Source organism: Megalobrama amblycephala, linkage group LG15 (genome assembly GCF_018812025.1).
Source record: "Megalobrama amblycephala isolate DHTTF-2021 linkage group LG15, ASM1881202v1, whole genome shotgun sequence".
Taxonomy (NCBI): domain Eukaryota; kingdom Metazoa; phylum Chordata; class Actinopteri; order Cypriniformes; family Xenocyprididae; genus Megalobrama; species Megalobrama amblycephala.
This window is the reverse complement of record NC_063058.1, coordinates 28101464-28129367: the sequence shown is the minus strand read 5'-3', so window position 1 is coordinate 28129367 and position 27904 is coordinate 28101464. Positions and strand designations below refer to the sequence as shown.

Below are 27904 nucleotides of genomic sequence, written 5' to 3'. Positions count from 1 at the left end.
TTAGCATGGCTAGTTGTTTGTTTATGTTAGATTGGCTAGCTACCGCGGTGCGTCTGGCTATCTGTTGCTAGTTTGTATCTTTAATGTACTCAACCAAGTCAGCTGACATTTTTAATTTCATGTATAGGTTAATCATTCCCAAAGGCTTAATGACCCTCAGTTAAAGCCATGGATTGTGGTGAGGAATGATGGGGTTGTCTTGGGAGCCCACTGCAATTGCACAGCTGGACTTGGTGAGAGCTGCTCCCATGTGTCAGCTGTGTTGTTCAGCATATGGCAGCATAACAATGGAAGAAAAGAAGAGATAGCTGTAACATCTAAGAAGTGCAAGTGGGCCACCCCAAGTGAGGACTCTTTAAAGAAAGTGGAGTATCAGCAGGGCAAGGACATAATTTTTAACAACACAACAATATAAAAAAGGAAAATCTTCGAAAGGTCATTCTGCCCCCCCAGCTTTCCCACCTCTGACCGCTGCTGAGCAAGCCCAACTCTACAACAACCTCTCCCAATGCCGCACACAAGAGGAGCAGATCATCAAACCAGTAGTCATGTCTGTTGTCAAAGAGTATGCAGCATCCTATGTGCCAAAGGCTGTCATGCTGGATGTACCAGAACCCCTCACCAACCTGTATAACAAGCAGTTAAGAGACCTCAACCTGGCAGAGTTACAAGATCGAGCAGAAGCACTATTTGAAGACATAACTGTGACCAAAGAACAGGTACAGAAAATTTTATCTATCATTGCTGGAATGTGTGTGTGTCTGTGTCAGAGAGAGAGAGGCATGGGCACGATCAACAGTGGAAACATAAAAACATACTCTGTGATTTTGTTCATACAGGACATTATTCAAACTGCAAAGTGTTTAGCCTACTTATATTTGTGTAAAACACAACACTGTGCTTTTGTCAAACTGTTACCACTGTCAACCAACCAAAATCACAGACACACACAGACACACACACACACACAGACACACACTCTCTCTCACACACACACACACGCACACACACACACACACACACACACACACACACATTCTCTCTCACACACACACACACACACACACACACACGCACACACACACATTCTCTCTCACACACACACACGCACACACACACATTCTCTCTCACACACACACACACACGCACACACACACACACACACACACACACATCCCAACACACGGGACAGGTTATACCAGCAAAACAAACTCAAGAGTCACTGACTGCACCTTTCACATTAGAATAAATACAAAAGTAAAGATTGGACTATTGACATCTGCCAACTGCCATCATATAGTATTTAGAGCTGTAAACAATAAATAAATAAATTAATTAATAGATAAAGAGAGACATGAAAAAAAAGGCTTTTTAAATCGCAATTGAATTACTAACTGGAGTAATTCTGTGACATTTTTCTCAGTACCAGCCAGGCTACATGTTAAGACTTTCTTATCCTTACACCCTTGATCATATTCCACTGTAGTTGCAGAAGGATACAAGTCTATAAGTCATATAAGTCTAAAGGATTCAATTTTTGGACACCCTTGGTCAATTGCACCTTCGGGAATGCCAACATCATCTGTAAATTTAAGACAATGGTCTTTGAAGGTAGGAAATGTGGATGTTTCATGGTCCGTTCAGTTTCTTCCCACACACAGTTTGATGTTAAAACTGATCATGTCACTTGAAATGCCATCCCAGGAGGGAACAAGATATCCTTTAAAGTCGGTTCACATCAGCTCTAAAGAAAAGGAGAATGCCCCATGCAAGAATATAGATTAAACATAGTAAATCACATAGTAGATAACACTATTGAAAACATATAGCTGAATTTGAGATTCCATTTTTATAGCTGATTCTTTACTGCCTTAATTCACCTGTTCAGATTTAGAGTATAACTTAATTTATTTTGTCTATACAGTACAATTACATTCATTCACTGTGACTGATTAACATCTAGGAAAGATCTTGCAGTTGCCTCATTCAAATTCACATCTTCAGAATCTGTATCAACAAAAAGATAAACATAGCATCTATCAAAAACAGAAAACATTGTTCAGTTCAGACAGAACCATCTGTTCCAGCAGAAACATGTTTTCATTGAGGGTAATTGTAATCTAGCAATGAAATACTTAATAAAGTACTTACAGTTTTTTCCAATTGCTAACACACTAAAATGACATGCACAGCACAATTATTTAAACTGACACACAGAGAGCAAAACTTCTTCTCAAGTCTCCAAAAGTCTAAACACCTTTTCTGTTTTACACACATTTTGCATTTCAAAATAGCACTTTTTAAATTCACTAAATACAGTTCTCTGCATAAGACACAACAATCTGACATAAAGTCACATGTTTGCCATTTCAAAACACTGCCATTCAAAATGACACTACATGAGCTAATTGGCCAATTACATGTGCCACCTGGCCAAACACCTCAGTGGTTAATTGTTAACGCTTCAATCAGGATGTAAGCACTATGAAAAGACCACAGGTGAGAACCTTTTTTTTTTTTACAACAACAATGGAAGACATTGCAGAGAGAGGAAGAGGAAGAGGGAGGTTGAGAATAAGAGGGGGAGGAAGAGTGAGAGGTAGGGGTAGAGCAGGTAGAGGAGTTCATGGCCAAAGAAGACAAACACTTTCAAATTAAATCAGAGCAACCTTAGTAGATCATGTCATCAACCATGGGTTGACAATGCGTGAGGCTGGACAGAGAGTGCAGCCAAACTTGAGCCGTTTTACTGTCGCCTCTGTCATCCGGACCTTTAGACTGAAGAACAGGTATGTAACCAAAATTTCATGTAGTACACATGTAGTATACCCCATGTCATAGTGTATCAGTTGGGTGACACCTGTTTACTTAGTGTATGACATCAGCCATTCATGAACTGTACAAGTTTCCTGTACAATGTACTCTACTGTGGGGGAAAATATTTAGGCTGCATTGTCCAAGCCCTATATATATTTTTATTTTATTTTTTCTAAAGGACTGAGAGACGACACCATGGTGGAGGAAGGGGCCAAATGTTCACCGGGGTACAGGAAGCTGCCATTGTAAACTTGGTTTTGGAAAATAATGAAATCAGATTACGAGAAATTCAAAGCCACATCATCCAAGACAACACCTTATTCAACAACATTCAACGAGTTAGTCTGTCCACATTGGCTCGCATTCTCAAGTGAAACCAAATCAGAATGAAACAACTTTATAAGGTGCCGTTTGAGAGAAACTCTCAAAGAAACAAAGAGTTCAGACGAGCATATGTGGATGTAAGTACTATATTGACTGCAGTACACTACACACAACATTGTTTCCCAGTGTACTGGATAACACCATATTGAGTGATTTTTGTTCTTTGTTTTCAGGGAGTACTGGAAATGGATGCTCATGCAATCCCACATGAGTTCATCTTTATAGATGAGGCTGGGTTCAACCTAGCAAAGACCAGAAGAAGAGGGAGAAACCTCATTGGCCACAGAGCCATTATAGATGTTCCTGGCCAACGTGGTGGGAACATCACAATGTGCGCTGCCATCTCCAATATGCATGGTGTCCTCCACCGTCATGCCAAACTTGGACCATACAACACAGCCCATATTCTCACATTTCTGGACAGACTTCACAACATTCTCATACCACCAGAGCGTATGAATGATGCAGACCATCAAAGAAACCGGTACGTTGTAGTATGGGACAACGTGAGCTTTCATCGTGCAGCCCAGTCCAAAACTGGTTTGCTGACCACCCAACATTTCTCGTGCAATACCTCCCACCATACTCACCATTTCTGAACCCCATAGAAGAATTCTTTTCGCATGGCGGTGGAAGGTATACGACCGGCAGCCCTTTGTGCGCATGCCTCTTGTGCAGGCCATGGAAGAGGCATGTGATGAGATTGATGTGGGTGCAATTCAGGGATGGATAAGGCACTCAAGGCGCTTCTTCCCTCGATGTCTGGCAAGGGAAGATATTGCCTGTGATGTTGACGAGGCATTGTGGCCAGACCCGGCTGTGCGGCAAGATGCTGCCTAATTATTTTTCTTGCCTTTTTTTTTTTTTTTTTTTTACTGTAAAATTTTTCAGAAATTTTCTTTTTCAGTTTACTTTTTTTGTAAGAATATTTTTGTTCAGTCCCATGTAAATATATCTGCTGTGCTTATGTTGTACTGACTTGTTTACTGTAGTGAAGGAAAAAAAATAAAAATGTTGCAACAGCATGTGTGTGTATCTGCAAATATTTCTGTGCATGTGAACAATCTGATACATATTTTAGTATTATGGCAAAGCATACTAAAGATGGGGGTGCTTTTCATTATGCCCAACAGTGTGTAGGTGGTTAGACAAAAATCTGGTAATATGAATGAAGTGTGTGCCATTTCATGCAAAAGTTTGATTTTGATAATGCTATGTGTAGTTTCGGTTGCAGTGCTTCATTTTGCAGGATATATGAGGTATTTTGCAGTTTGGGTGTGTGGTTTTGTGAATTGTTAAGTGTTTTGATAAAACCAGACTAGTTTGAAAAATTGTGTGTTAGCAATTGGAAAAAACTGTAATAAATAATATCTTCTTGTCACACAAGGTGATGCCACTCATAAACATGTGCTTCATCTACAAACCCTCTTCAAACTCTGGTGTCTTCTTGTTGTTTGAAGATAAGTATACATGTTTTCCATCAGTAAGGGCACTTGTTTCTCTCTAATTTGTGATTTGCTTTTGAATTATTGGTGTCACCATCTGAATTAGACATTGAAACTGATCAGGGACCAATCTAGCAATATTCTGGAAGCTTTGAACATCTTCCCACTGAAGCTCTTTGCACAAACTAAAGTAAGCACCCCGTCTTCCCCGTCTCTGCAATCACGGCTTCACCCACAGCCTCTTTCATTTTACCTGCCACTTTTTTCATGCGAAGAATGACACGTAAAGACATTAGCAAAAGTAAAATTTTGATTGCCGTAAGAGGATCATCCATTATTTCCCAGTCAGACTTGACTCTATCTCTATTATCTGACTCGAAGTTTGTTGGTGTCTGTTGTGTGAACACAAATCCAATGGCTAACTTGTTCATTGGCATTTGTTGGTGTTTGTCGGTGCGGTGTTAATTGGCCTTAAGGGCACTTGTTTACCAAACCCTTAGTGATGAAATTTTAATCTTTGTGCCATCTCTCCCAAAGGTGACCGCTTTGCATGTGGATTTGTTGGCCACACACATGCAGTGGATTGGCGATAGGTGAGTGTACAGCAGGGGTCATCAACTATATTTGTCCAAGGGCCAGAATTTTTCACTGCAGACACTGTAAGGGCCAGATACTCGTAATATAAAATAAAATTCGAATTGTATCCTAATATGTTATTATTTGATATACTAATTCTAATTCCAAATTTATGTTATTTTTTACATATTACCTGTACTGCAGCAAGCCACCAGAGGGCGATAGCGATATTTTAGGCTTCATATTCGTGAGGCTGTCAAGCTGTCCATCACTGTCATGCAATTGTGCGCAAATCCCAGGCAAGGAATTTTTTGACATTTGTGAAAAAATGAGCACGTGAAACAATAAAAGATGTTCAATGAGAGAACGCGTTTATCGTCATTCTTGACTGAAGGCAGGCTATGGCACAAGCTACTTTTCAGAAGGCTTTTTTTTTCTTTAGATTTAAAAATAAAAAAACGGTTCTCATTCCCCCTTGAATAAGGCCGGCGACACACTGGCTGCGTGAGCGTCTCAGCTGCGTGGCGTGTCCGTTTTTATTTCGGCTCCCATATTTAACAGGTTGGAGTTTGCACACTGAGACGCGCGAATTAAGGCGCGCCCGAGCCACGCAGAAAACGCGTGCATGCTAGAAATAGAACCGACGCGTGTTCCAGCCCTATGGTTCCAGCAACGGGAGTGTTCTCTGGCTAGAGCGCAGAACAGCGGAGTTTGTATGGACCGAAGTGCATGTCTGAAGTGCTTGTGTTTTGTTGCTTTGACATTGTGGAAAATACAATAATAGAAACAAAATGTATTAGCATTTTTACCCGTTATTATCAATCTAAATTAATCTCGTTTTTAATTTAACTTATTTTCGTTTTTCTTTATTTAAATTTTGTTTTTCTTTATTTAAATTTCGTTTTTCTTTATTTAAATTTCGTTTTTTCTTTATTTAAATTTCGTTTTTCTTTATTTAAATCTACCCTTACTGTGCCAATTTGTTAGTCAGAAAATATTAGACTACCTTAAAAGTATTGCTTAATTTAACAGACCTGTGTGTGCGTTTTATATCACTAGTGCAGTGTCCGTTCTCGGAGCATAAGCCCTGCCCGCGTGAGGTGCGCCGCTTCCCGCTCGCGCTGCTCTGACTGTAATTTACTAAAAGTTTATTCATTCTGAATGTGTCGCGTCTCGCGTGTCCATCTATATTGCACCAAATGCGACACTGCACTCCCTTGTGAAGTCGATTGGATGAACGGTTCTCGAAATAATATAAATGCAAACGGACATACAGACACAGATTCCTGCCTTTATTAGAGAGAAAAATATGTCCAGCCCCTCTCTCCGAAGCTTCGAATAGTCGATGTTCATCAAAAAATGGAATTCGGACAAGCCCAAAACTTTTTCCTCTTACAAGGCTATTCCTGATTTCAGTATTATTCTGGGGGCCGGATGGAAATCTTTGGCGGGCCGGATTTGGCCCGCGGGCCGCCAGTTGACGTTGCATGGTGTACAGGCTAGGTGTTGCCATCTAGAGGGGAAGAGTACACAAAATACTTAAAATAAAGAATGTTTAAAATATATATCAATGACTTTACAGGATTGTACTGTCAGAGATTGGCAATTAATAACTATATTTGTAGGTAATGTAGTAATAATTTTAGGTAACGTAGTATTGTCATTAAAAGGTTAGTTCACCCAAAAATGAATGGTAGAGAAATGAACATTTAATTCACGGGCAACCGCTCTGGTGGACATTCCTGCAGTCAGCATGCCAATTACATGCTCCCTTCAAAACTTGTGACATCTGTGGCATTGTGCTGTGTGATAAAACTGCACATTTTAGAGTGGCCTTTTATTGTGGCCAGCCTAAGGCAATAATCTGTGCAATAATCATGCTGTCTAATCAGCATCTTGATATGCCACACCTGCGAGGTGGATGGATTATCTCTGTGCTCACTAACACAGATTTAGACAGATTTGTGAACAATATTTGAGAGAAATAGGCCTTTTGTGTACATAGGAAAAGTCTTCGATCTTTGAGTTCAGCTCATGAAAAATGGGGGCAAAAACAAAAGTGTTGCGTTTATAATTTTGTTCAGTGTATTTTGCATGTCTAAGGCAGGTACAGCTTATTTGTCTTTGTGTAATGTTAACCTGACCTTCAGTATCAGTGAGGTAACCCTCAAACCAGTTGCTGTATCCTTTTAACAACACAGCTCATGGGATTCAACATCCATTCTTGGCCCATTTTTCCACATCTAAGATTGTAAATCACAGCAGCAGCTTCAGGTTGGTAGTCCAAGGCATTGTTGTTTACCTTTGCTTCTGGGTTTTTTGAAAAACAAAACTATCAAAGAGGTCATAAGATATGTTTACATACTCAAATTTTTATCAATGAATTACATGCTTAATATATATTTTTTCTTTAACCTTTCCCCCTTGCCCTTAGGTCTGAGATAATGACTCACTCTTATCTTGTGTTCTGATCAGGAAACAAATGGTGGTCCTCCCTATCTATCAAATATCTATTGCAGCCAATGCACAGTAAATTATACAAAACAAATGTGCAACTGTAAGAAATGACAGCAATCAGCATACAAATCATGGACAATGACACTATTTTCTTTAAGAGCTGCTGTGCAGCCAAATTTATATACCAGTTATCAAAAGCTGCTTTCCACTGCTTTCAACTCCAGTCCACTACAATTGGTAGCGGTTAAGGCCCGGCTATACTTCATTTCCTGTGTTCCAATCCGTCTCGTGCACAGTTGAGCGCACAAGCCTTTCAAAGAAACTCCTTTGCCCTTGAGCACGGAAAGAAGCATTCGGCGCATCACTTCATGCTTCTTTTATTATTACATCATATATCATTGCGAATCACCACTGCACTGCGAGTACGATAAAATATTAGTTAGATAGCTTACTCCTCAATTAAAAACAACTTGTTTAACACAAAATACTTCTCGATTCACAACAAATACAAAAAAAATCAAACTATGGGCCACAAGAGAAACATTAAGAAAATAAATTAGATTATTCTCTCATCGTCTCCAATAAAATATCACACACTACATTTCCCATCAGCCCCGTACCTTGGTATTAATCACCACACCCAGCTGCAGCACATTACCTGAACTATTTAAGCTGTTCGCATCCTCACACTCTTTGTGAGGTCTTGTACTACTATGGTTTGCATTTCTGAGTGTTCTTTATTGTGTTTGCCTGCCAATTATTGACCCAGTCTGTTACTATTCTCTGCTGTTACTATTCTTTACTCTTCTCTGCTGCCTGCCCTCTGGACTCTTTGCTCTGATCTGGACTTGTGATTGATATCTGCCTGCTCTGACTTACTGCCTGTTCTACGACCACGATTCTGTCTATTCCCTGCTGCGCCCGTTTCCCACTGTTTGACCATTGCATGTTTGACCACGAGAACTGTTTAATAAAGCCTGCTTATGGATCCCACTTTGTGTGACGACTCGTTACAGAAGACCTCACCAGGACAAGATCCTGTGGCTTTCTCTCATCTGTGTGCAACAATGTCGACTCAGGCCAGCCAACTCACCGCCCATCAACACCAGCTCACCCGTCTCACTTCTCTCACGGAAGAACTGGTGAAAGCACTCCAGAATCTCCATACCACCATTCCTGCGGCGCCACCACCACCTATTGCGTCCGCCATGACCCACGCGGCAGAGACGCCGCCGTAGGGGAATCTCCGCCTATCGCTCCCTGAGAGATTCGACGATGATCCCACGAAATGTAAGGGGTTTATTCTACAATGTTCACGCTTTGTCAATCAACAACCAGGGCAGCGTTTCCCAAAAGCATCATTAGCCTAAGTTGATCGTAGCTCCATTGGTTTCAATGGAGCTACGATCAACTTAAGATTATGATGCTTTTGGGAAACGCTACCCAGCACTGTACTCCACTGAGGATGGGAAGATTGCTTTCGTCTGCTCATTGTTTACTGGTGAAGTACTGGAGTGGATTACTGTTGTATGGAGAGAAGATGGTTCTGCCTTCCCCTCTTTCGACTCCTTCATGCGGAGATCCCAGCGAGGGTAAAGGGGCAGGCGATTGTTTGCACTCACCTTTCACACACTCGCTGCACAAACGACTTGGGTGATTGACTCATTGAAAGTACTATTTCGGAGGGGTTTGTCTCATGAATTACAGAAGATCTCTTTGAGAATTAACCGGTTTAGATGTTTAGATTTGGTCTTTAATATCACCACACTGTCTTACTATATTAATACTCCGCAAAAACCTGGTAAAAATGACTGGCGTGTAATGGAGGAAAATGTTTTGCCCTCCAGGTGGGTGTTCCTGTACAGGTTTGATGTCATGTGAAAACTGTCATTTGGTATTTTGGTTACATAATATACTTTATAATCTCATTAACAGGGCAACAAGTTCAACCCATGCTTGCTTTACCATTTGTCATGTTATATTCTTTTATAATTACCATTCTAGCACTAACCCGTGAGATGCTGACAAAGCAAGAAATGATTCTTGACCAGCAACAGTCCATTCTACGCCTCCTGAATTCAAAGGAACTCCAGGACACCAATTATAAAATTGAAGATGGTCTTTTGCCAGTGAAAGACCCACAGGGCCTCAAGACACTAGAGCAGAAATTGCAAACAAGTGATTTCAAAGAAAAACTGAAGTTTTTAGGAAGTTTTCACAGGGATTATAACTAAATATTTAAATGAATAAAAATATTTATGTTGTAAAAAATGGCAAAAATACTGTAGCTGTGTGTACATTTTCTAATGTAAATATCACTTGAAGTTTGTCCACAAGAATTCAAAATCTTTGTTACATATATTCAGTTCTAATAAAATTACTCTGTCCCATCCTCATCTGTTGCATTTTTTTTTTTTATACTAAATTGTTTAAAGCTGCTGTCTGCGATTTTTGGCCCTCTAGCGGTTAATAAACAGAACTGCACGCGTCTTTTGCTACATTGTAGCCGGAGTTACTTTTCTCCGTGTACGTCTATGGCGAGTCACACAGTTACTGTGATACTCTGCGGTGAGTCCTAACAGTCCGGTCTGAAATAGTCCAAATATAAACACTTATTATAAGTGTATCATAATGATTCAGGGTAAGACAAAAACATGATTTGGAAAATGGATTCATGTTGTATATTCTCATTATATAATTTTTGTAAATTTTTAACACAAAAAAAGTTGCGGACTGCAGCTTTAAAATCAGCATAACATTAAACATAGGTAGTCTAAGTAAGAATTATTTAAAAAAGAAAAAAAATAATTGACCTTTTAAGGAATGAAAGTTTGCTGATAATTTAGTCACCCACATCATGCCATCCAAGATGTACAGCAGAGGAGTTTCTTTCTTCATCAAAACACAAACTAAGATATTTATAAGGACCTCTGAACTTGTAAAGAGTGCAGGTGCACAACTACTTTAAGTGTCTAAATTATTTTTGATGTGGCCTTTATCTGCTTTTTTGATGCTCAAAGCCATCAGCAAATTTTCATTTTTGGCTGAACTATTTATTTAACCCTTTGACGCGTACGATCACACCGGTGTGATTAGAACGTTCAGCGCATCACATGACCAACTGCTAAATTCAAAATTTCAAATCTGCTTTCACGTTTTCACTGACGCCAAGCCAGAGACAAGACGCGCTCAGCAGTCGTCTTTTATGACAACTGTTCAGTCTTTTCACGATTTTTAAATTCTTTAAAATTACAATACACAATCACAAAAATACTAGTAAAAACTAAATATAGTTTGTAATTGCACATTAATATCTACAACAGCAAGAAAACCTTTTAAACATAAAGTAATATTATTTTATTCACGTCAAACACACATTATGCAGATAACTCTAAAGTTTACTGTGTTTCTGTCCCAGTTTGCCACCCACTTCCTGTCATATATTGCGGGAGAAGTGGATGATCTTGTGTAAATCCAGCATGCTCCGACTGCCTGTCAGTGTTGTAAACAAATAATGGCAGCGCCCATAGCCCATTATAACTTACCGATCAACTTACATGATACTTTTCCTTTAAGTATTTTTTTTAACCACATAAGGTGTTCACTTGCATATATTTAATAATGTAGTTAACAAGATTGTAAATATTCTGTATAAAAATAAAAAATAAAACAGATTTTAACAGTCATGCATTGCAAGTCTTTTTTTTCACTGTTACCTCGCACTAGCATTTAGACTAATCTGAGACACAATTTTAATAAAATTAAAAAAAAGTTTTTAAACTCATCTGTTGAGAAAATGACAATTTATTGAAAAGAAGAAAATTGACGAAAGGAATTTGTGGACGTTTTTTTTTTATTTTGATGAGAATTTTGACAGCGAGCCAGAGAGTGACAGCGGTGAGGACCTTCCCCCGAACAAAACAAACCGAGGAAACAAACCGCTATGCCTCTGACCTGCCAGAAAGTGAAATGAAAGGAAAACTGGTTAAATGGTTTCCAACAAACATCCCTGAAATGTACACATTTTTAGGCCCCCTCCACATGGAGACGCGTTTCTGTGAAACCGCACAAATTTTTTATCGGATAGGCGTTTCGTCCACACAGACGGCATTTTCGAAATGTGAAACCGCTATATTTTGAAACCGGGTCCCAGAGTGGATAAATTTGAAAACGGCGTCTCGGCGTTGTCGTGTGGACGGGGCAATCCGTATATTTTCTGAAACGATGATGTCATCACCCCACGTGTCGACCCTAGTCAGACGCGCTAACAGCACAAAACAGCACCAACAACAGCAATAGCAGACTCTACATGCTTGTGTTCGTGCTGCAGAAGCTACTGAACCAAAATAAAGCATTATTTCTAAGCTTTGCTAAAGTTTGTATTCAGCGCACAAGGTTTATGCTCATGCTCCAAGTCTTCTTCGCTGCTTTAAGTGCATTTCTGTGGCAGAATTACAGCGCCACATACTGGTCTGGCATGTATACTACATCGTTTTGAGTCATTTCAGTGGTTTCGTGTGGATGCAGATATTTTTTGAGACAAGGTGTGGACGTAGCCTTAGTGTCAGTTTTCCCAATGGGGGTGATCAAAAAACCATCACTTCGTGATTATTGGAGCACAGACCCCATGCTCTTGACACCATTTTTCAGGTCTTTGTTTTCACAGGACCACTTCCTTCTGATCCTCTGGTGTCTATACTTCACAAACAATGTGACAGCTGTTTTCAACGACCCTCTGGAAAAAATCAGAAATGTATTTACTGCTCTAACCTCCTCCTTTCGTCACATTTTTGTGCCATACAGGGATCTTTGTGTGGATGAGTCTCTGATGAAGTGGAAAGGCAGGCTGGCATTTCGTCGGTTCATTCCATCTGAACGGCAAAGATTTGGGGTAAACTTTTTTGTTTTGTGTGATGTGCTTACTGGTTATGTGCAGGATATGATCATTTACTCCGGATCTACCAGTGACATCCAACATTACCCAGGACTTGAAATTTCTGGGTCTGTCGTAATGACACTACTGGCACCTTACTTAAGGAAGGGTCATGTCCTTTATGTGGACAATTGGTACAGTAGTCCCACACTTTTCCAGCACCTCTTGTCTCTTGACACTAGAGCTTGTGGGACTGTGCATGCAAACCGGAGAGGAATGCCAACATTTACCTGTAGGATGGCAAAGGGTGAGGTGGAATTCAAGGAGAATGGATCGCAGTTGGCAGTCAAATGGCATGACAAGAGGGATGTTCATGTCCTCACCACAGTCCACCCAACTGGTATGGCAGCCACAGGGAAGCTTGATCACATCACTGGTCAAGCAAAGATGAAGCCAGTCTGTGTGCTGGAGTACAACAAAAAGATGGGGGCAGTTGACAAAGCTGACATGATGACTGGCTTTCTTGAATGTACCAGAAAGTCTACAAAGTGGTATAAGAAGATCTTCTTTCACCTACTTGACATGGTTTTGCTCAACAGCCACATTGTCTACTGGCAAATTACTGGTGAGAAATTTATACAAATCATCTAAGAATAACTGTAATAAAGATAAAAAGTGATTACATGTTCAATTAATGTGAACTAAAGTGTTATTAAAAAATGTACAATAATAAACAGACCACACTGTCACATACAATCCTCCTCACTCCCTGTTGATGTGCTCTACTATGAGTAGGAAAGGAAATCACCTCCCTGCAATTCAGGACAAACCTGATGAGAGGGCTGCTGAAGGAGTACAGCACATTACGGTCTCCATCCAAAGGAGGACGTCCTGCCTTAGACACTCCTCTGCACCTTACAGCCAGGCATTTCCCATCTGAAGTCAGTTTGACGGCAAGTCCCGGTCGCTGTAATGACATTAGAAAGTATTACTAGTGGAATATTTCACCACCAAATTAAATATCTGGTATGCTGTGTCTTGACTTATCTGTTTTGTTTAGCCATTAGTGTTACTCTTTAATTGTACATTGAGTTTCACTGTCATGAATTATCCTCATTTGTAAATTTTGCTTGCCTTTTATACGGTATGCATTGTTTGATTCTTTGCTATTTAGTAAGGTGTCATTTTGATTAGGATTTTACAGTGTATTAAAAGGGAAACCATTGTGTGAATGATTGTTATTTGTCCCACATAGTGACAATGTCAACAACAAAAAGATCAAATATTGAGGTTGAAAGATTTATCCACCAGGTGTCCCTGGTCCTACAATCATCGGAGACAAGTTACTTTACTGCATTACTGCAGGAGGCTGGCCGAAACACCAGAGATGCTGTGTTTGATTCACAACAACATTTTTAAATGTGTAGAGAAAAACCAGTAAGTGACAGAACTATGTTCTTAGATTTGTCAACTTAAACATGCTTTGTAAAGCAATGATCATCTTATGATTTTAAAACAACATATTGACATTGTCATCTATTAACATGCCAAATTTCAAGAAACATGTTTTAATGTGTAATAGTATTTTCTAATGTGTAATAGCAGGTTATTCTACTTTAAACTGCTCGGGTCAAGTGGAATTGCAGTAACTGTGTCTTGCAGGAGTCCGGTGAAACTCAGTGGAGTTACTTTAACATCCTCTGTCCAAAATCCAGGCAAAGATGATGTAATTGTAAATCACTTTAGCAAGCTCTCCATTATTCGTAATGCAACATTTGCATTTGATGATGGCCTCAAGGTCAACACAACAACACAAAATCGAATTGACATCACCACAGAGATCCAGGAATTTCAAAGGGGGAGTTTTGTCTTTTCATTCTAAGTGTTGAGGTTTTTTAGATGTTACAGCAATATATTAGGGATATGAGGTTTAATTTCTTTAATGTAGTGAGGTCTGTGTTGATCAAGCATTTATCTTGTTTTTTTCTGTTTTTGTCACAGGTGATTGTGCAGGTGAAAGTAGTCAAACTCTTTTTTGAGAAGGAGTTGCACTAGAAGCCACCAGAAAATAAAACGCAAAAGTTATTCTGTTGCTGACATAACCTCTAGTGTACATTTAACAATATGGGGTGAAAATAAAGTTAACATTGGAAAATAGTACAAGGTGCAGAATGTGTCTGTGAGGCAATTTGATCAGAAAGTGTGTCTGGCAACTTTGCTTCCACAATCCTCCAACACTTTAAACTCAATTTGCATTGTTGATATCGTTCAGTCTGATAGTTTGAGCGTTCAGTTGTGGTTGAAATTATTGACGCTGAAAGTCAAACGTATGTGTCCCAAGAACCATGTGATGGAGAGACCTTAATGAATCATTGTATGCAATGTGACCATATCTGTAAAACTGCCAAAATTAAAGGGTTAGTTCACCCAAAAATGAAAATTCTGTCATTAATTACTTACCCTCATGTCGTTCGACACCCGTAAGACCTTGGTTCATCTTCAGAACACAAATTAAGATATTTCTGTTGAAATCCGATGGCTCAGAAAGGCCTCCATAGCCAGCAATGTCATTTCCTCTCTCAAGACCCATAAAAGGTACTAAAGACGTCGTTACAAAGTCCATCTCACTACATTGGTTCTACAATCATTTTATGAAGCGACGAGAATAGTTCTTGTGTGCAAAAAAAACCTAAATAATGACTTATATAGTGATGGGCCGATTTCAAAACACTGCTTCCTGAAGCTTCGAAGCGTAATGAATCAGTGTATCGATTCATGAGTCGGATCGCGTGTCAAACCGCCAAACTACTGAAATCACGTGACTTTGGCGATCTGATCTGATCCAACAGCAGAACGGTTTCAAACAACAAAGAAATGTACAACACTCGCGTTACAGTGTGTAGATTCACACACACACACTTGATGCTGTCTACCTTTACATTAGCGACAGTAACTGGGCTGTATTGGTCCACGTTGAGGAAACAGTCGTCGGTGAAATGTGTGGCGCAGACATACAAAACTATGGGAAGTTGTATCGGCGTATTACCAGAGAAAATAAAATTAACCCACTGTTTCTTCATAGGCTCGGATGAAGGAACTAAAAAATACTTTGGTGTTCATTTGTACATCCAAACACTGAGCAAGTGCCATGATTCGCTCGTTTACAAGGCATGATGTCTCTTGAGGACAAAAAAAAAATATTGTGCTGGAATCTCACTGTAGTAGCTCATTTCTCATGGGCGGGCAAAGCAGAGAAAGGGGAGGTAACCTTTCCCCATATGACAAGAGGACATATGGGGAAGATTCCAGGGGCCGGTTGCACCAGCTGTGCGCAAGTTACAGCGTAGACTAGTTTTGACGAAAATGGGCACTAAGTTACAACTTACGCATCTACTAAATATTTTTGTGTTGCACCATTAAACTTATTTGAAGTGTAACTCCACGTATACACTAAATATTTACAGAAGCCTCCTATCAGGAGTAACGGTTGAAATAAAATAGCAGACTGACTGAACTGCATCAATAAGCTCTTGTTTTACCTGACAGACTTCATTCTTTACACATATATGACGCTGCTGACATTTACACTCTCTTACATTTTAAGAGAGAGAACATCATGTGAAAAGATTACTTTGTTAGCCACTCTTCAACACGAACCCGTTAAACAGCGCGCCACTGTGTGCATCGGTCCTATCACTCCGTGTTGGGCATGTCAAATAAAATCAGCCATAATCGATAAATGTCATTTCTTATGTTGTTTTTGTTGTTGTTGTTTCAGTATTTATTTATTGATCCTTATTAATTTTGTTTCAAATACAGTTTCTGAATGTTATTTACATATAAAAACATTTATGATTAAGTAGTAGGCTATTATATTTAATGGGAACTTATTTTTACTGTTAGCTACGTGAGGCAAAATAAGTCAGAATGAAGGATTTTCTCACCCTCAATTTGTTCCTAATCTGTATAAATTTCTTTGCTCTTTTGAACACAAAGGGAGATATTTTGAAGAAAGTTTGTATCCAGGCCGCTTTGGGACACCATTGACTTCCATAGTAGGAAAAAAACTACTATGGAAGTCAATGGTGCCCCAGAACTGTTCAGTTTCTCACATTCTTCAAAATGTCTTCCTTTGTGTTCAACAGAACAAAGAAATTTATACAGGTTTGGAACAACATGAGGTTTAGTAAATGACAGAATTTTCATTTTTGGGTGAACTATCCCTTTAAGCACATCATTCTGCACCCGGGATGCGCATAAGCGGTGTGTGCTGATGTATTGAAGCGTTTCATATTATCATGGTTTTGCACACTGAAAGATTATTAATAGCCTGTTTTGTTCTGTAGTATCTATCATATCTTGTTGCCCCATTAAAAAGCTGCACAATACATTTAAAATAAACGTCTTTTAATCTTCCATTATTATAAATTCATATAATTCTTTAGATTTGTAATATAAATCTAATATAAATAGTTTTTTCCATTTCATGAGAAGAATACAAATAGAAGAGAATACAAATAGTAATTTTAATCTTTTTATTAACATGTTTAGATTTTATAAAATTACTGTGCAAAGTTTTTTTTCAAGAATTAGGCTAGCATACTTTTTGCTGCTGAATTATATATTCACCTAGTTTTTATTTATTTATTTATTGGTCAGCTTAAGATTATATATTTCTATTCATTTGTTGTTTTTCTCTATAATGAAGTAGTGTGTTTAGTGCATTTTGATTGTGTTTAACAAATCAAAGAGTGACCATTAGTTCCACAAATACAGATGTATAGATACAGGTCCCCACTAATTATTGGTTGGTTGTGGGTCTCTGTTGGTAGAAATCATGTTCCGGGGGAGGAGAAATGGGAACACAGGGGCACCGCGATGCGACCGCAAAGGGCACTTTAACTTTTGTGATCAAAGGGGCAGGGGCATGTAATATATAGTAATACTAATCATATTGAATTCTAATGAAAATTCAATAGTATTGTAATTGAAAGGGAAGTTGTCACTATTGTATTACCTACTAGTATTAAAAAAGCACTAGTCACTCGGTCTGCACATTATATCGAAATTATCAAAATATTGCAAATGTGCATACCGCAGTGGCTTATGATAACGGAATAATTTTAATACTTCAAAAGATTGTGCCAAGTGTAAGTTTCAGGTTACCGCAGAGTAGACTGGACACATGACTGTTATTTACTAGCGATATTTACTACTAGTTCGCATAAAGGAATATTTGTTAAATTGGCTTGCCATACAGTCATTGTTCGCTTGACATATTTGTTCTTTTAACTGTAGGATTCCATTGTCAGACGCTTTATCATGACTGATGGCGAGGGGAGAGAACACTTTCATTACTTGGAGAGAGGAGAGGTAAGTGTTCCCCTTTCAGCCCTGTACCGGGCGCCCTGTTCCAGTGAAGAGATCAGCGATGAGGAGGAAAAGAGCAGCACATGGATCCCGGTCCATGAGAGCTCTCAGGCACAGGGGTCTGGGGCCCGGGACCCCACTCCAGATTTGGTCTCCGATGAGGAGGAGAAGCCCCCCTACCCGATGCTTGCGCCTGTGGTGTTCTTCTGCATCAAACAGACCACTCGTCCACGTAGCTGGTGTCTCAGGATGGTTTTCAACCCATATCCTTTAACTAATATTTTCATCTGAAACTACTATTTACCAGTTACCAGTGGTTTGAAGATTACGCCGATGACTGTGGCATTAATACACAATAATCTATCAATTCCGATTTTGTTTTTTCTTGGACCTGACAGGACTTCGGTATCAATTAAGATCTGTAGGTGTATGCTGAATGGCTGGCTGGTTGCCGCGGCAGCTTGCAGCTTCCTGCGTGTATTTTGACAGGAAGCTTCAACAAATAAGAGCTGATCTCGTTCTCCCACTGGTGTAGGCTTCCCAAAGATATGTCCTTTTGGCAGTGTTGCAATCAAGAGCACTATTTTATACAAAGCAAATTACTCTTAGGCTGTAATCGTTTTCATATTCCATTTGGAATATTTGGATGGCCGCATTGTGGTCTGAAGTGCATTATGTATTTCATCACTTTTTGACTGACAGCTGTAAAGAGAGCAATTAGACCTGTGATTAGTGTATAAATTTGTTGTCATGCAGATCTGCTTGGATATAGAAAGCACTTTGTGGGATATTTGGAGGATGTGGAAAACATCACTGCAATTTGTATTATTTCCAATTGTGTTTTGCAGTCTACTTAGTGTTGTGTGCAAATGTATTTTCTGTTTAGATCTTCTTTATGTGAGTTGGCACTGCATCGTCTTTTATTTTCAGTCTCTCTGAAAAGCCTGCGTCAAACTGTGACTTGTTTAAAAATGAATCTGCAATATAATGAAGCGAATAAAAGAACAGAGTCTTACTGATGTGATATGACTGGAACTTTGTTAATAAGGCGCTTGCCTTAAACAGCATAAACAAAGTTCACACAGCTAATATAACCCTCAAAATGGATCTTTACAAAGTGTTCGTCATGCAACATGTCTAATCGCGTAAGTATGATATTTATTTGGATGTTTATGTTGATAGTGCTCCGTGGCTAAAGCTAACATTACACACTGTTGGAGGGATTTATAAAGAATGAAGTTGTGTTTATGAATTATACAGACTGCAAGTGTTTAAAAATGAAAATAGCGACAGCTCTTGTCTCCATGAATACAGTAAGAAACGATGGTAACTTTAACCACTTTAACAGTACATTAGCAACATGTTAACGAAACATTTAGAAAGACAATTTACAAATATCACTAAAAATATCATGTTATCATGGATCATGTCAGTTATTATTGCTCCATCTGCCATTTTTCGCTGTTGTTCTTGCTTACCTAGTCTGATGATTCAGCTGTGCACAGATCCAGACGTTAATACTGGCTGCCCTTGTCTAATGCCTTGAACATGGGCTGGCATATGCAAATATTGGGGACGTACATATTAATGATCCCGACTGTTACGTAACAGTCGGTGTTATGTTGAGATTCTCCTGTTCTTCGGAGGTCTTTTAAACAAATCAAATGTACACAAGAAGGAGGAAACAATGGAGTTTGAGACTCACTGTATGTCATTTCCATGTACTGAACTCTTGTTATTCAACTATGCCAAGGTAAATTAAATTTTTAATTCTAGGGCACCTTTAAACTCATTTCTTCTAAGTATGGGATCAACAAAATCAATATTGGTGTTTACTATCTATGTATCTTTATGTTCCATAGAGAAATATTTCTTTGCAATTATCTGAACACAATCCAGAAACCTCTGTGATGTATTCCCTCGACTCTTGTGCACATGGTTTGAGCATGTGAGCATGCTGGTGATTCTCTTGAACTGTGTGACTCTGGGCATGTTCCAGCCATGTGAGGACCTCAAGTGCCAGTCTGAGCGGTGTATCATCTTACAGGTGAGTCTCGCTCCATTCTGCTATGAGAGATGGACTCTGATAGCTCATAACAGGATAATGTTCCTTCAGATATTATTCCATAAAAGATTTAAGATGCTTTAAACTGTTGATATTAAATTGCATAAAATAGCATCAAACCAAATGGCCTCTACAATCAAATGTCGCTAGAGCTTTTCTCAGAACTTGCTTCACATGGCATTTGTGTGTGTGTGTGTGTGTGTATGTGTGCATCAGGATATAATTAATAAACTAATACTAAAGCAATAAAAAATACATTTTTGTCTTTTATTAAAATATAAAAAATATAACTTATTTTATTTCAGGTAGCTGGCAAAGCAACATTAACATAAACATCTAGTTTAACGATATGTACTAAAATAACTAAAACTGAAATAAAATGATCAAAAACTATATAGACATTTGAAAAACATTCAAATAAAAATGCACAACAAAATTTTAACAATAATATAAAGAAAAATAATTTATTATATTATATTATATTAATAAAAACTACAATATGATACTTTAGTATGATACTAAAATAACACTGGTGTGGATTATATGTCCAAAATAATTTGGGGGGCCACTATACATCAAAATTATTTTTTTCGTTTTTGTTTCCATTAGTCTTAAAATGATTCGTTACCCTTTATTTTATTTGTTTGTTTTATTATTTTTGTGTCCAATGTCTGTTTTTAGGACTGTCCCACTATGGAGTTGGCGTTTAGCCCATGTTTTGTGGCACGCGCAGGTTTAGGGGTCACTGGAACCTTTGCCAGATATCAGAGACTGAAGCATTTTGCTCCTTTAGTTTTGTAATTTTCTGAAATCCTGCCCACACTCCCACCAGTGAGCTGGGTTGTGTACGTATATGGTACTGTGGGAAATTTTTATGTCCAGAAGAGCCTGACATCAGCATCAGCAGGATTTAGGAGATCGGGTCGGCCAAAGCTGAAAATACTACACAACATGAATCGTAGTTGATCTTCTCACTCTCTACTTGTAAAACGCTCAAATGGTGCCCAAATTTATATAGGCACTTTTGTAGTTCTTTGCCTGTACAGAGCCTCTAAAGGGACATGGTCATGGGTAAAAAAATAGATGGGAGAAAAATTTATATTGAAATATAATTGTTTTCAAAAAAGCCAAAAGATTTGTTTCAAAAGTATTTCTAAATGAAATTCAAAACACAAACAAACGAAAATCCAAGCAAAATTAAAGAAGGTCAAAAAACTGTTAGAAACCACCATTCCCAAATCCAAACATTTGTGTTTTTGCATGTCACTTCCCCATCGGCCCTTATGCGCGGTGACATACATCCGTCCAAACCCAAACAGGTGAATGATAATTAACTAAATAAGCTCACAAAATAAAAACACAAATATGCACATATAATAATAATAATAATAATAAAATAACTTATAATAAAAAAAAACTCCATTTCAAACCTATAGACAAACGGCTAAAACAGCATCTGACAGACGTGAATGAGCGAGCTACACACGAGCACACAGTGTTGCCACGGACTAAAGACTATTTCTTATTCTCCTTTGTTTTATATTTAAAGAATTTAGTTTGAAGGTTTTGAAGGATTCCCATTTTTCTTGTGTGTTTATTACTTATATTACTCAGAAATACAGGATGTGATGCAACCCAGTGTTGAAAAAGACAGCATTGAATCAATGTTGATTTTTGGTCAGCTTCATCACGGGTGGAATTAGACTATGTCAATCTATCTGTCCCCTCATTCAACACTTTATTCACATTAGCATTCATGCTCCTCATGACCCTTCCCTCTAGTCCCACAAAAAATAAAATAAATAAATAAAATCCTGCCAACTGAGGTGTGTAGATAAACTCCAAACTACAAGCGTTGTTCACACTGGCCCCAGGCCTTCTGGCAGTCCTTATTGTCGAGCCCTGTTGTCTTTTCTTCTCCACCTGTTTTTGTCTGACTCTGCTGACCAAATGAGCATTTTGCTGTCCAATGGTCATGCCTTAACTGCAATTTCTAGCATTGCATTAGTACTGCATCCTTCTCGTGGGAATTTAATCATTTTTGACCTTTCAGTCTGAGATAAATCTCTTTTTGGCTCATTTTATCTGTAAAAGAAAACAAGCCTTCATAAATTAACTTCATGACTAAATACAAAATTAATAGTTATTAAGATTAATTTTGCTTGGGAAAAATATGATCAGAAAATCAACTTGCATAATAATTAAGCAAATTATTATGCATTTAAGCAGTTAATAACATACTATAACAATATAATAATAACTGCTGCAAATGGCAACACAAGACTAGGTCAGTGATAAACTCTCGAATAAAAAAAAAACGGTTTTGCAAATTGCAAAGGAATTGAATACATTTATGTTTACATTTTACACATTTAATCTACCTCTGAAAGCCAGACACTGCTGACAGTCTAGTCTGAGACTGAGTCTAGTCTTCCTGACATTTTTTTTTTTTTTTTTGTTATATAGTTTTATGTTTACATTTTGCACATTTAATCTACCTCTTAAAGCCAGACAATGTAGACAGACTTGTCTCTCAGGAAAAGAAAAAACATTACTAACAAATTTTATGTTTACATTTTGCACATTTACTCTCATTTAACTTCTTTTACAACACGTTTTAATTTTTAATTTATTTTAGTAAGGGTTTGTTTTGAATTTAAGGTCAAGTGTAATCTGTTTTTGTTAATAAACTATACTTGAAAATGTAATTAATGAACCCTCAAATTTTTGTGGCTTCAGTCATAGTTGGGATACTCTTAAAACTGGCAGCATTAACAGTTTATATATCGTTATCGATCAATATGGGAAAAAAATCACCCAGCCCTAGTTTAATGCAAAAATAAGACTTAAATACAAGTGACATTTGATTAGGTGTTACACCGCCAGGTGAAAGCCATGCTCCATTATGACTTTATGAAACAAATCAAACAATTACAGATGGTATGAGAAACAAGGGCCCTCAAAGTAAGCTGGAGCAATGGACCAGTTTCTAGGTTAGTGGAGAACAGAATTAATACTGGCAGTAAATGAATCACAAAATCATGTGAGGAAGATACTCAATCAATAGATATACACAAAATAATAATTCTCTGTCTTTGGTTTTCTTGTTTAAATTGTTTCAAGAAGAAAAAACAGAAACAAATCTTATGTAAGTTACCTACACTATTTCTGTGTATGTAGATTTTATTAAGACTTTTATTTATCTTAGCTGTATTTTGGACAGCTCTTAAGCTTCACTGTCTCTTTAATTTTTAGGTTTAGGGTCTTATTCTATTTTGCTTTCAGCATTATTACTTTATATTCCGTTTTAAACAAAACAAATAAACCCTCAAACATGGTACAATATTATATACCCACAAATTATGGGTATATAATACCAGTTTAAAGAACGAAAGAGAATTGAACAAAGTTAAAGAATTAAAGAAATCCTCGTGATGCAGCAAAAGTGTCTTTTTCCCAGGTTCAGGAATCAGCATTCTTCTTCTTTTTTGGATAGCCCGCCATCTCAAATCCACGAGAGATTTTCTCAACTCAATCAATAAACTCACCGAATCCCGAGTTTCTCAGTTTGATAAACACCCGCTTCAGATTCAGAGGCTCACAATCCGCTTTCATCCGCGCTTAAATCAGCAATCATCATTCTAAAACCATTTATCATCATCAAACATAAAGTATTATAAAGTTACTCATACCCATATTAAATTAATTATAACAACATAAACCTTTTTAATCCCTTAAAGTCGCTCTTTCGTCTCGTGTCCAGCGAGTCTCGCGCACTTCCGTGAGGCATCTGCTTACGTCATACACGTGTTCGTGTAATACATGACGTGTTCTGCGCTTTATTATAATACGAATTATTTTTATTTCTATACAATTAATTTACGATGCATATTAATAGAACGTTTAAACTTTTTAATTAAAAGTGTAACTAGTAGATTATACAATTTTATTATTTATTTTCTTTAGGCTCCACATTTAACATGGGTTACATATGTCACTTCAGATAATAAGCAAATAGTTAATCAAACATCAAAACTTGAGTCTTTGGTTTTTCAAATAATGCATAATTTGTCAAGAGTAATGTTGGATTTAATTATAAAATGTCATTCTAAACAACAAACTGTGATACAGTACACTGTATCAATACAATACAATACAATACACACACTGCCCAACTAGAAAGGTTTCCATTTAATACAAAACTGATTCAGTTTAAGATTTATCACATGATTAATTTTTGACTATTTAACATAACATAAACCAGAATTAATTTCTCTTTACTGCAGGATCTTTGTCCTGCCCCTCTGATCCTCTCAAGATATGGTGACAGTGATGAAGCTCCAGTCCTCCACAGTCGACCTCATGGAGGATGAACTGCTTCTTCTTCAGCAAGGGATTGTTTAATGGATGAACGCACCTCAGCTCTCTTCACTGTTCCTGCCACTGCCGGCATCATCTGGGTCACAGAGAAGATCATGTTAGTAGCTGAACATAAGCAGCTTTACAGTGATAACTGGTGTCTAGTTTTGGCTGCACAGCAGCTCTTAAAGAAAATGGTTGCATTGTCCAGCTTAAGTAAATTCACTATTGATTCAATGATTGGTTGTAAAAATCAATAGTTATTAATTTAGTTCATTTATCAGCACTGGAGAAAACAGTGATGTCATCGTCCAGCTCAATGTCAGTGCAGATCAAAAGTGTTGAATATCAAGGGTCGAGCAACAGTGGGGACTTTTTTTGACGATAGAGGCACAACAGTTTGCAAATAAAATCTTAATAACCTGAAATAATTGTGGTTGGCTAATTAAAGCCTATTAAACTATTGTATAATATTTGTTACACTAAGTGCACAAACAACATGCTTGAAATACAAAATGAAAGGCAGTGTATTACATTAGAAACACAACCATGCATGACAATGTGTTTTTCCACTTAATAAACTGTTCTTAAATAAGATAATAATAAAGACATAACATAAACCAACATAATGATTGTTAAAACATACTATGTTCTGTAAAAGTAATTTAATATTAATTTCACACAATAATAGTAATGGTGCAGTGTATAATAATACTATAATAAAATTTGAATAAATAAATTCTCGTGCTAAGTACACACAAACACTGTGACGCACTAATATGATGTAATATAATTATTACCTAGATGATGTGTTAATAATAATATTACAAAAATAATATAATAATAATACAAACATATTACACAGTTATTATCAATGTTCCCTCTAAGCTGCGCGCGTGCACGGCCGCACAGAAAGAACAATTGCCGTGCAGAGGACAGAAATCGTGTGGGAAAATCCATTGGATTGTAGTTTAAATGAGAAATAAGTGCAGTGCTCTGGTCAACCACTATAGAGTTATTGTCGCTATAGAGTTAGAACTGGTTTACAGGTTTCATAGAAAGAGAATGATTGAGCACGTGTGAGCGGGTCTGAGCCAAATCAGGCCCTGTCCCAAATGGCACACTTCTATGCACTTTCGGTCTTGTGGACTTACAATGACTGCCGCGTGCGCGTGTCCGTTAAGTCCACTAGACCGTAGAATGTCCCGTTTGTCAATTTTAGGCTTCAGAAGGGTGTTCGCGAGCGCACCCTTTGCGGCCGTTATGCGCCCTCGATGCGCACTTTTGCTGAGCCTGCACTGGTGCGAGCTCCGCAGCAGACTTCTTCCTGACACTCAAAGCAACGTTACGTCACGAAAGTGCGGAGTCGTAGAAAGGCCGTGAGTGTTTAGGGTGCCATTTGGGACAGGGCCTCAGTCGCGGTAAGAATACTGTCATGTTTGTGGACTAAATACCTCAATATGAGAGACAATGTGAAATAAAACGTCATGTTTTAATGAGAAGTGGCAGAAATAATGGATGATGGGCACAGAATGAACAAAACTCTGAGATATTTACAATCACACACACACCACAGGTGAAGCGTGCAAACTCAAAATACATCAGTGATATACCTCAGTTTTTAGATGTAGCAGGGATATGTTGTTACACCAGATTATAAATCATTTTTGTCATATATATATATATATATATATATATATATATATATATATATATATTATTTGTTATTATTATTTGTTTTGGGGCATTTTATTTTGAAAACGTTGCGTGTCTTTATTAAATGCAGTATGTACATCGGCTGACGTCACATGGGTAAAGGCGTTTAAATTGCAGCGCAACCGGAAGTTCATCCTATTTCCTGCAATGCGAGAGGAGAGGTACGATTTCATGAGGTGTTAAAAGGTGTTATACGTTTTCATGTCATGTTTATATGATCAAATGTGATAAAGTATTCTATGGGATGTTATATTTGACCATTAGTTTGTGTTATCAACTTGTTAAATGTAGTTTATTAGAGTGCTGTAAACGGGTGAATAGTGCACTGCGGGAGATGGCGGCAAAGTGAGTGCGTCACGTGTGTGAAAGATGGGTTAGCGGCTACGCGGCTAACATCTCGATTAAGTAATATTTATATATAGATAAATATAAATTGATAAATAATAGATCAATATGTTTAACTAACAATATGTGCATGTATAATTAAATATATTTTGTAAACTATATATTTTAGTCTTAATATATTTTGTACACTTAAGAGATATATTTTAATATATATTGTATATTGCATTCATTGTGTGATCTGTGGTTAACTACCTGGTGTACTTAACATGTATTTTGTGGTTAACAGGCACAATTAAGAGCAGTGTTGCAGATAACAGTGTCTGTCTGTGTGTTTTACCCATGGTTTTACCACACAGGTATGTTCATTGGTATCTATGAAACACTGTAATGCTGTTGTGAGTTATTGGTATATAAGAATGACATGTTTGTGAATTTATTATTATAATATAATTATTAATATTTGTATTACTCATACTATTATATATATATATATATATATATATATATATATATATATATATATATATTATGTGTATGTGTGTTGTAGAGTGTGTGTATGTTACGCTCTTTCCTGCAATGCCATTAGAGAGGCACAATTAAGAGCAGTTGCAGTTTTACCACACAGGCACTAAGATTAAATCATCCATGGTAAAAACCAGCTTTGTGTGGAAATTTCTTTTATTTAACATCAAATCAACACAACGCAGAGGAACAAGCGCTACATATAATTGCCACACATACAAATAGGTTTTTTAAGAAAAAAAAAAAAAAAACCTGGGGAAAATAAATGCAGAACATGTTCACATAGGACACTATTTAACAGGAATATATGCATGAAACCATTCAGAAAAACTTGGGCACAAATGGGTTAAAATGGCGCAGTTACACAGGAGAGCACATGTGAGATGATAGAGCATGTGGGCTAATAGCCAACAGTCAACTAATATTATTTTAAACACAGAACATGACAAAACCGAATCAAACACACTCGTGGGACAAACAGCACCAAAAGGCTGATCAGAATACATTGCATCAATGTTGCACGAGAAGTCTTAAATGAAATAAACATAAAAATAAAGTTCAGAGTTCACAAGCAGGCCAATTAACACCCTCTTCATCTTAACGTCACAAATAACACATATTTGACTCAATTAACACAACTAGGAGCTGAAAGACAAAATAAGTAAACTTGTGTGTAGTTTATAGTTCAATCTTGGGCTCAAACCATCCAAACTTAGTTATCAACTTACCAGCAGGACGAGATATGCGGCTCTTTTATTATATAATTTAAGCTTTTTAAACTGCAATGGAAATTTTTTTTTTATTTCGCATTTACAGGTCACCTGATGTACAGTCACATCATCATTCTTTAAAAACAGTGTGTTTGTAGAGAAGACGAGACAGTGTGCTTTTCTTTTCTTATTTATCTCTTTCCTTGCGCCTCAGCTTCACCCCATAGATGCAACGAGAGGATGCAAGAAAAGAAAACGAGGACGG

The 27904-nt window shown here is 37.7% G+C and overlaps 3 protein-coding genes across 3 annotated transcripts; all 3 read left to right on the top strand.

Moving 5' to 3' along the window:
- Nucleotides 1–1598: 1598 nt before the first annotated feature.
- On the top strand, nucleotides 1599–4041 carry LOC125247038. Its single transcript, XM_048158201.1, has 3 exons — nucleotides 1599–3278; nucleotides 3375–3766; nucleotides 3810–4041. Exons 1-3 carry the CDS (start codon nucleotides 3204–3206, stop codon nucleotides 4039–4041), a joined length of 699 nt encoding a protein of 232 aa, XP_048014158.1. The 5' UTR covers nucleotides 1599–3203.
- Nucleotides 4042–12255: 8214 nt separating this feature from the next.
- On the top strand, nucleotides 12256–14953 carry LOC125247967 (piggyBac transposable element-derived protein 4-like). The gene is made up of 2 exons (XM_048159523.1): nucleotides 12256–13177; nucleotides 13348–14953. The coding sequence occupies exons 1-2, from the start codon at nucleotides 12256–12258 to the stop codon at nucleotides 13545–13547; spliced, it is 1122 nt and encodes a 373-aa protein (XP_048015480.1). The 3' UTR covers nucleotides 13548–14953.
- A 2437-nt stretch (nucleotides 14954–17390) lies between these two features.
- Nucleotides 17391–20086, top strand: LOC125247971 (voltage-dependent T-type calcium channel subunit alpha-1H-like). The gene is made up of 2 exons (XM_048159530.1): nucleotides 17391–18185; nucleotides 19858–20086. The coding sequence occupies exons 1-2, from the start codon at nucleotides 17875–17877 to the stop codon at nucleotides 20069–20071; spliced, it is 525 nt and encodes a 174-aa protein (XP_048015487.1). The 5' UTR covers nucleotides 17391–17874; the 3' UTR covers nucleotides 20072–20086.
- Nucleotides 20087–27904: the final 7818 nt, after the last annotated feature.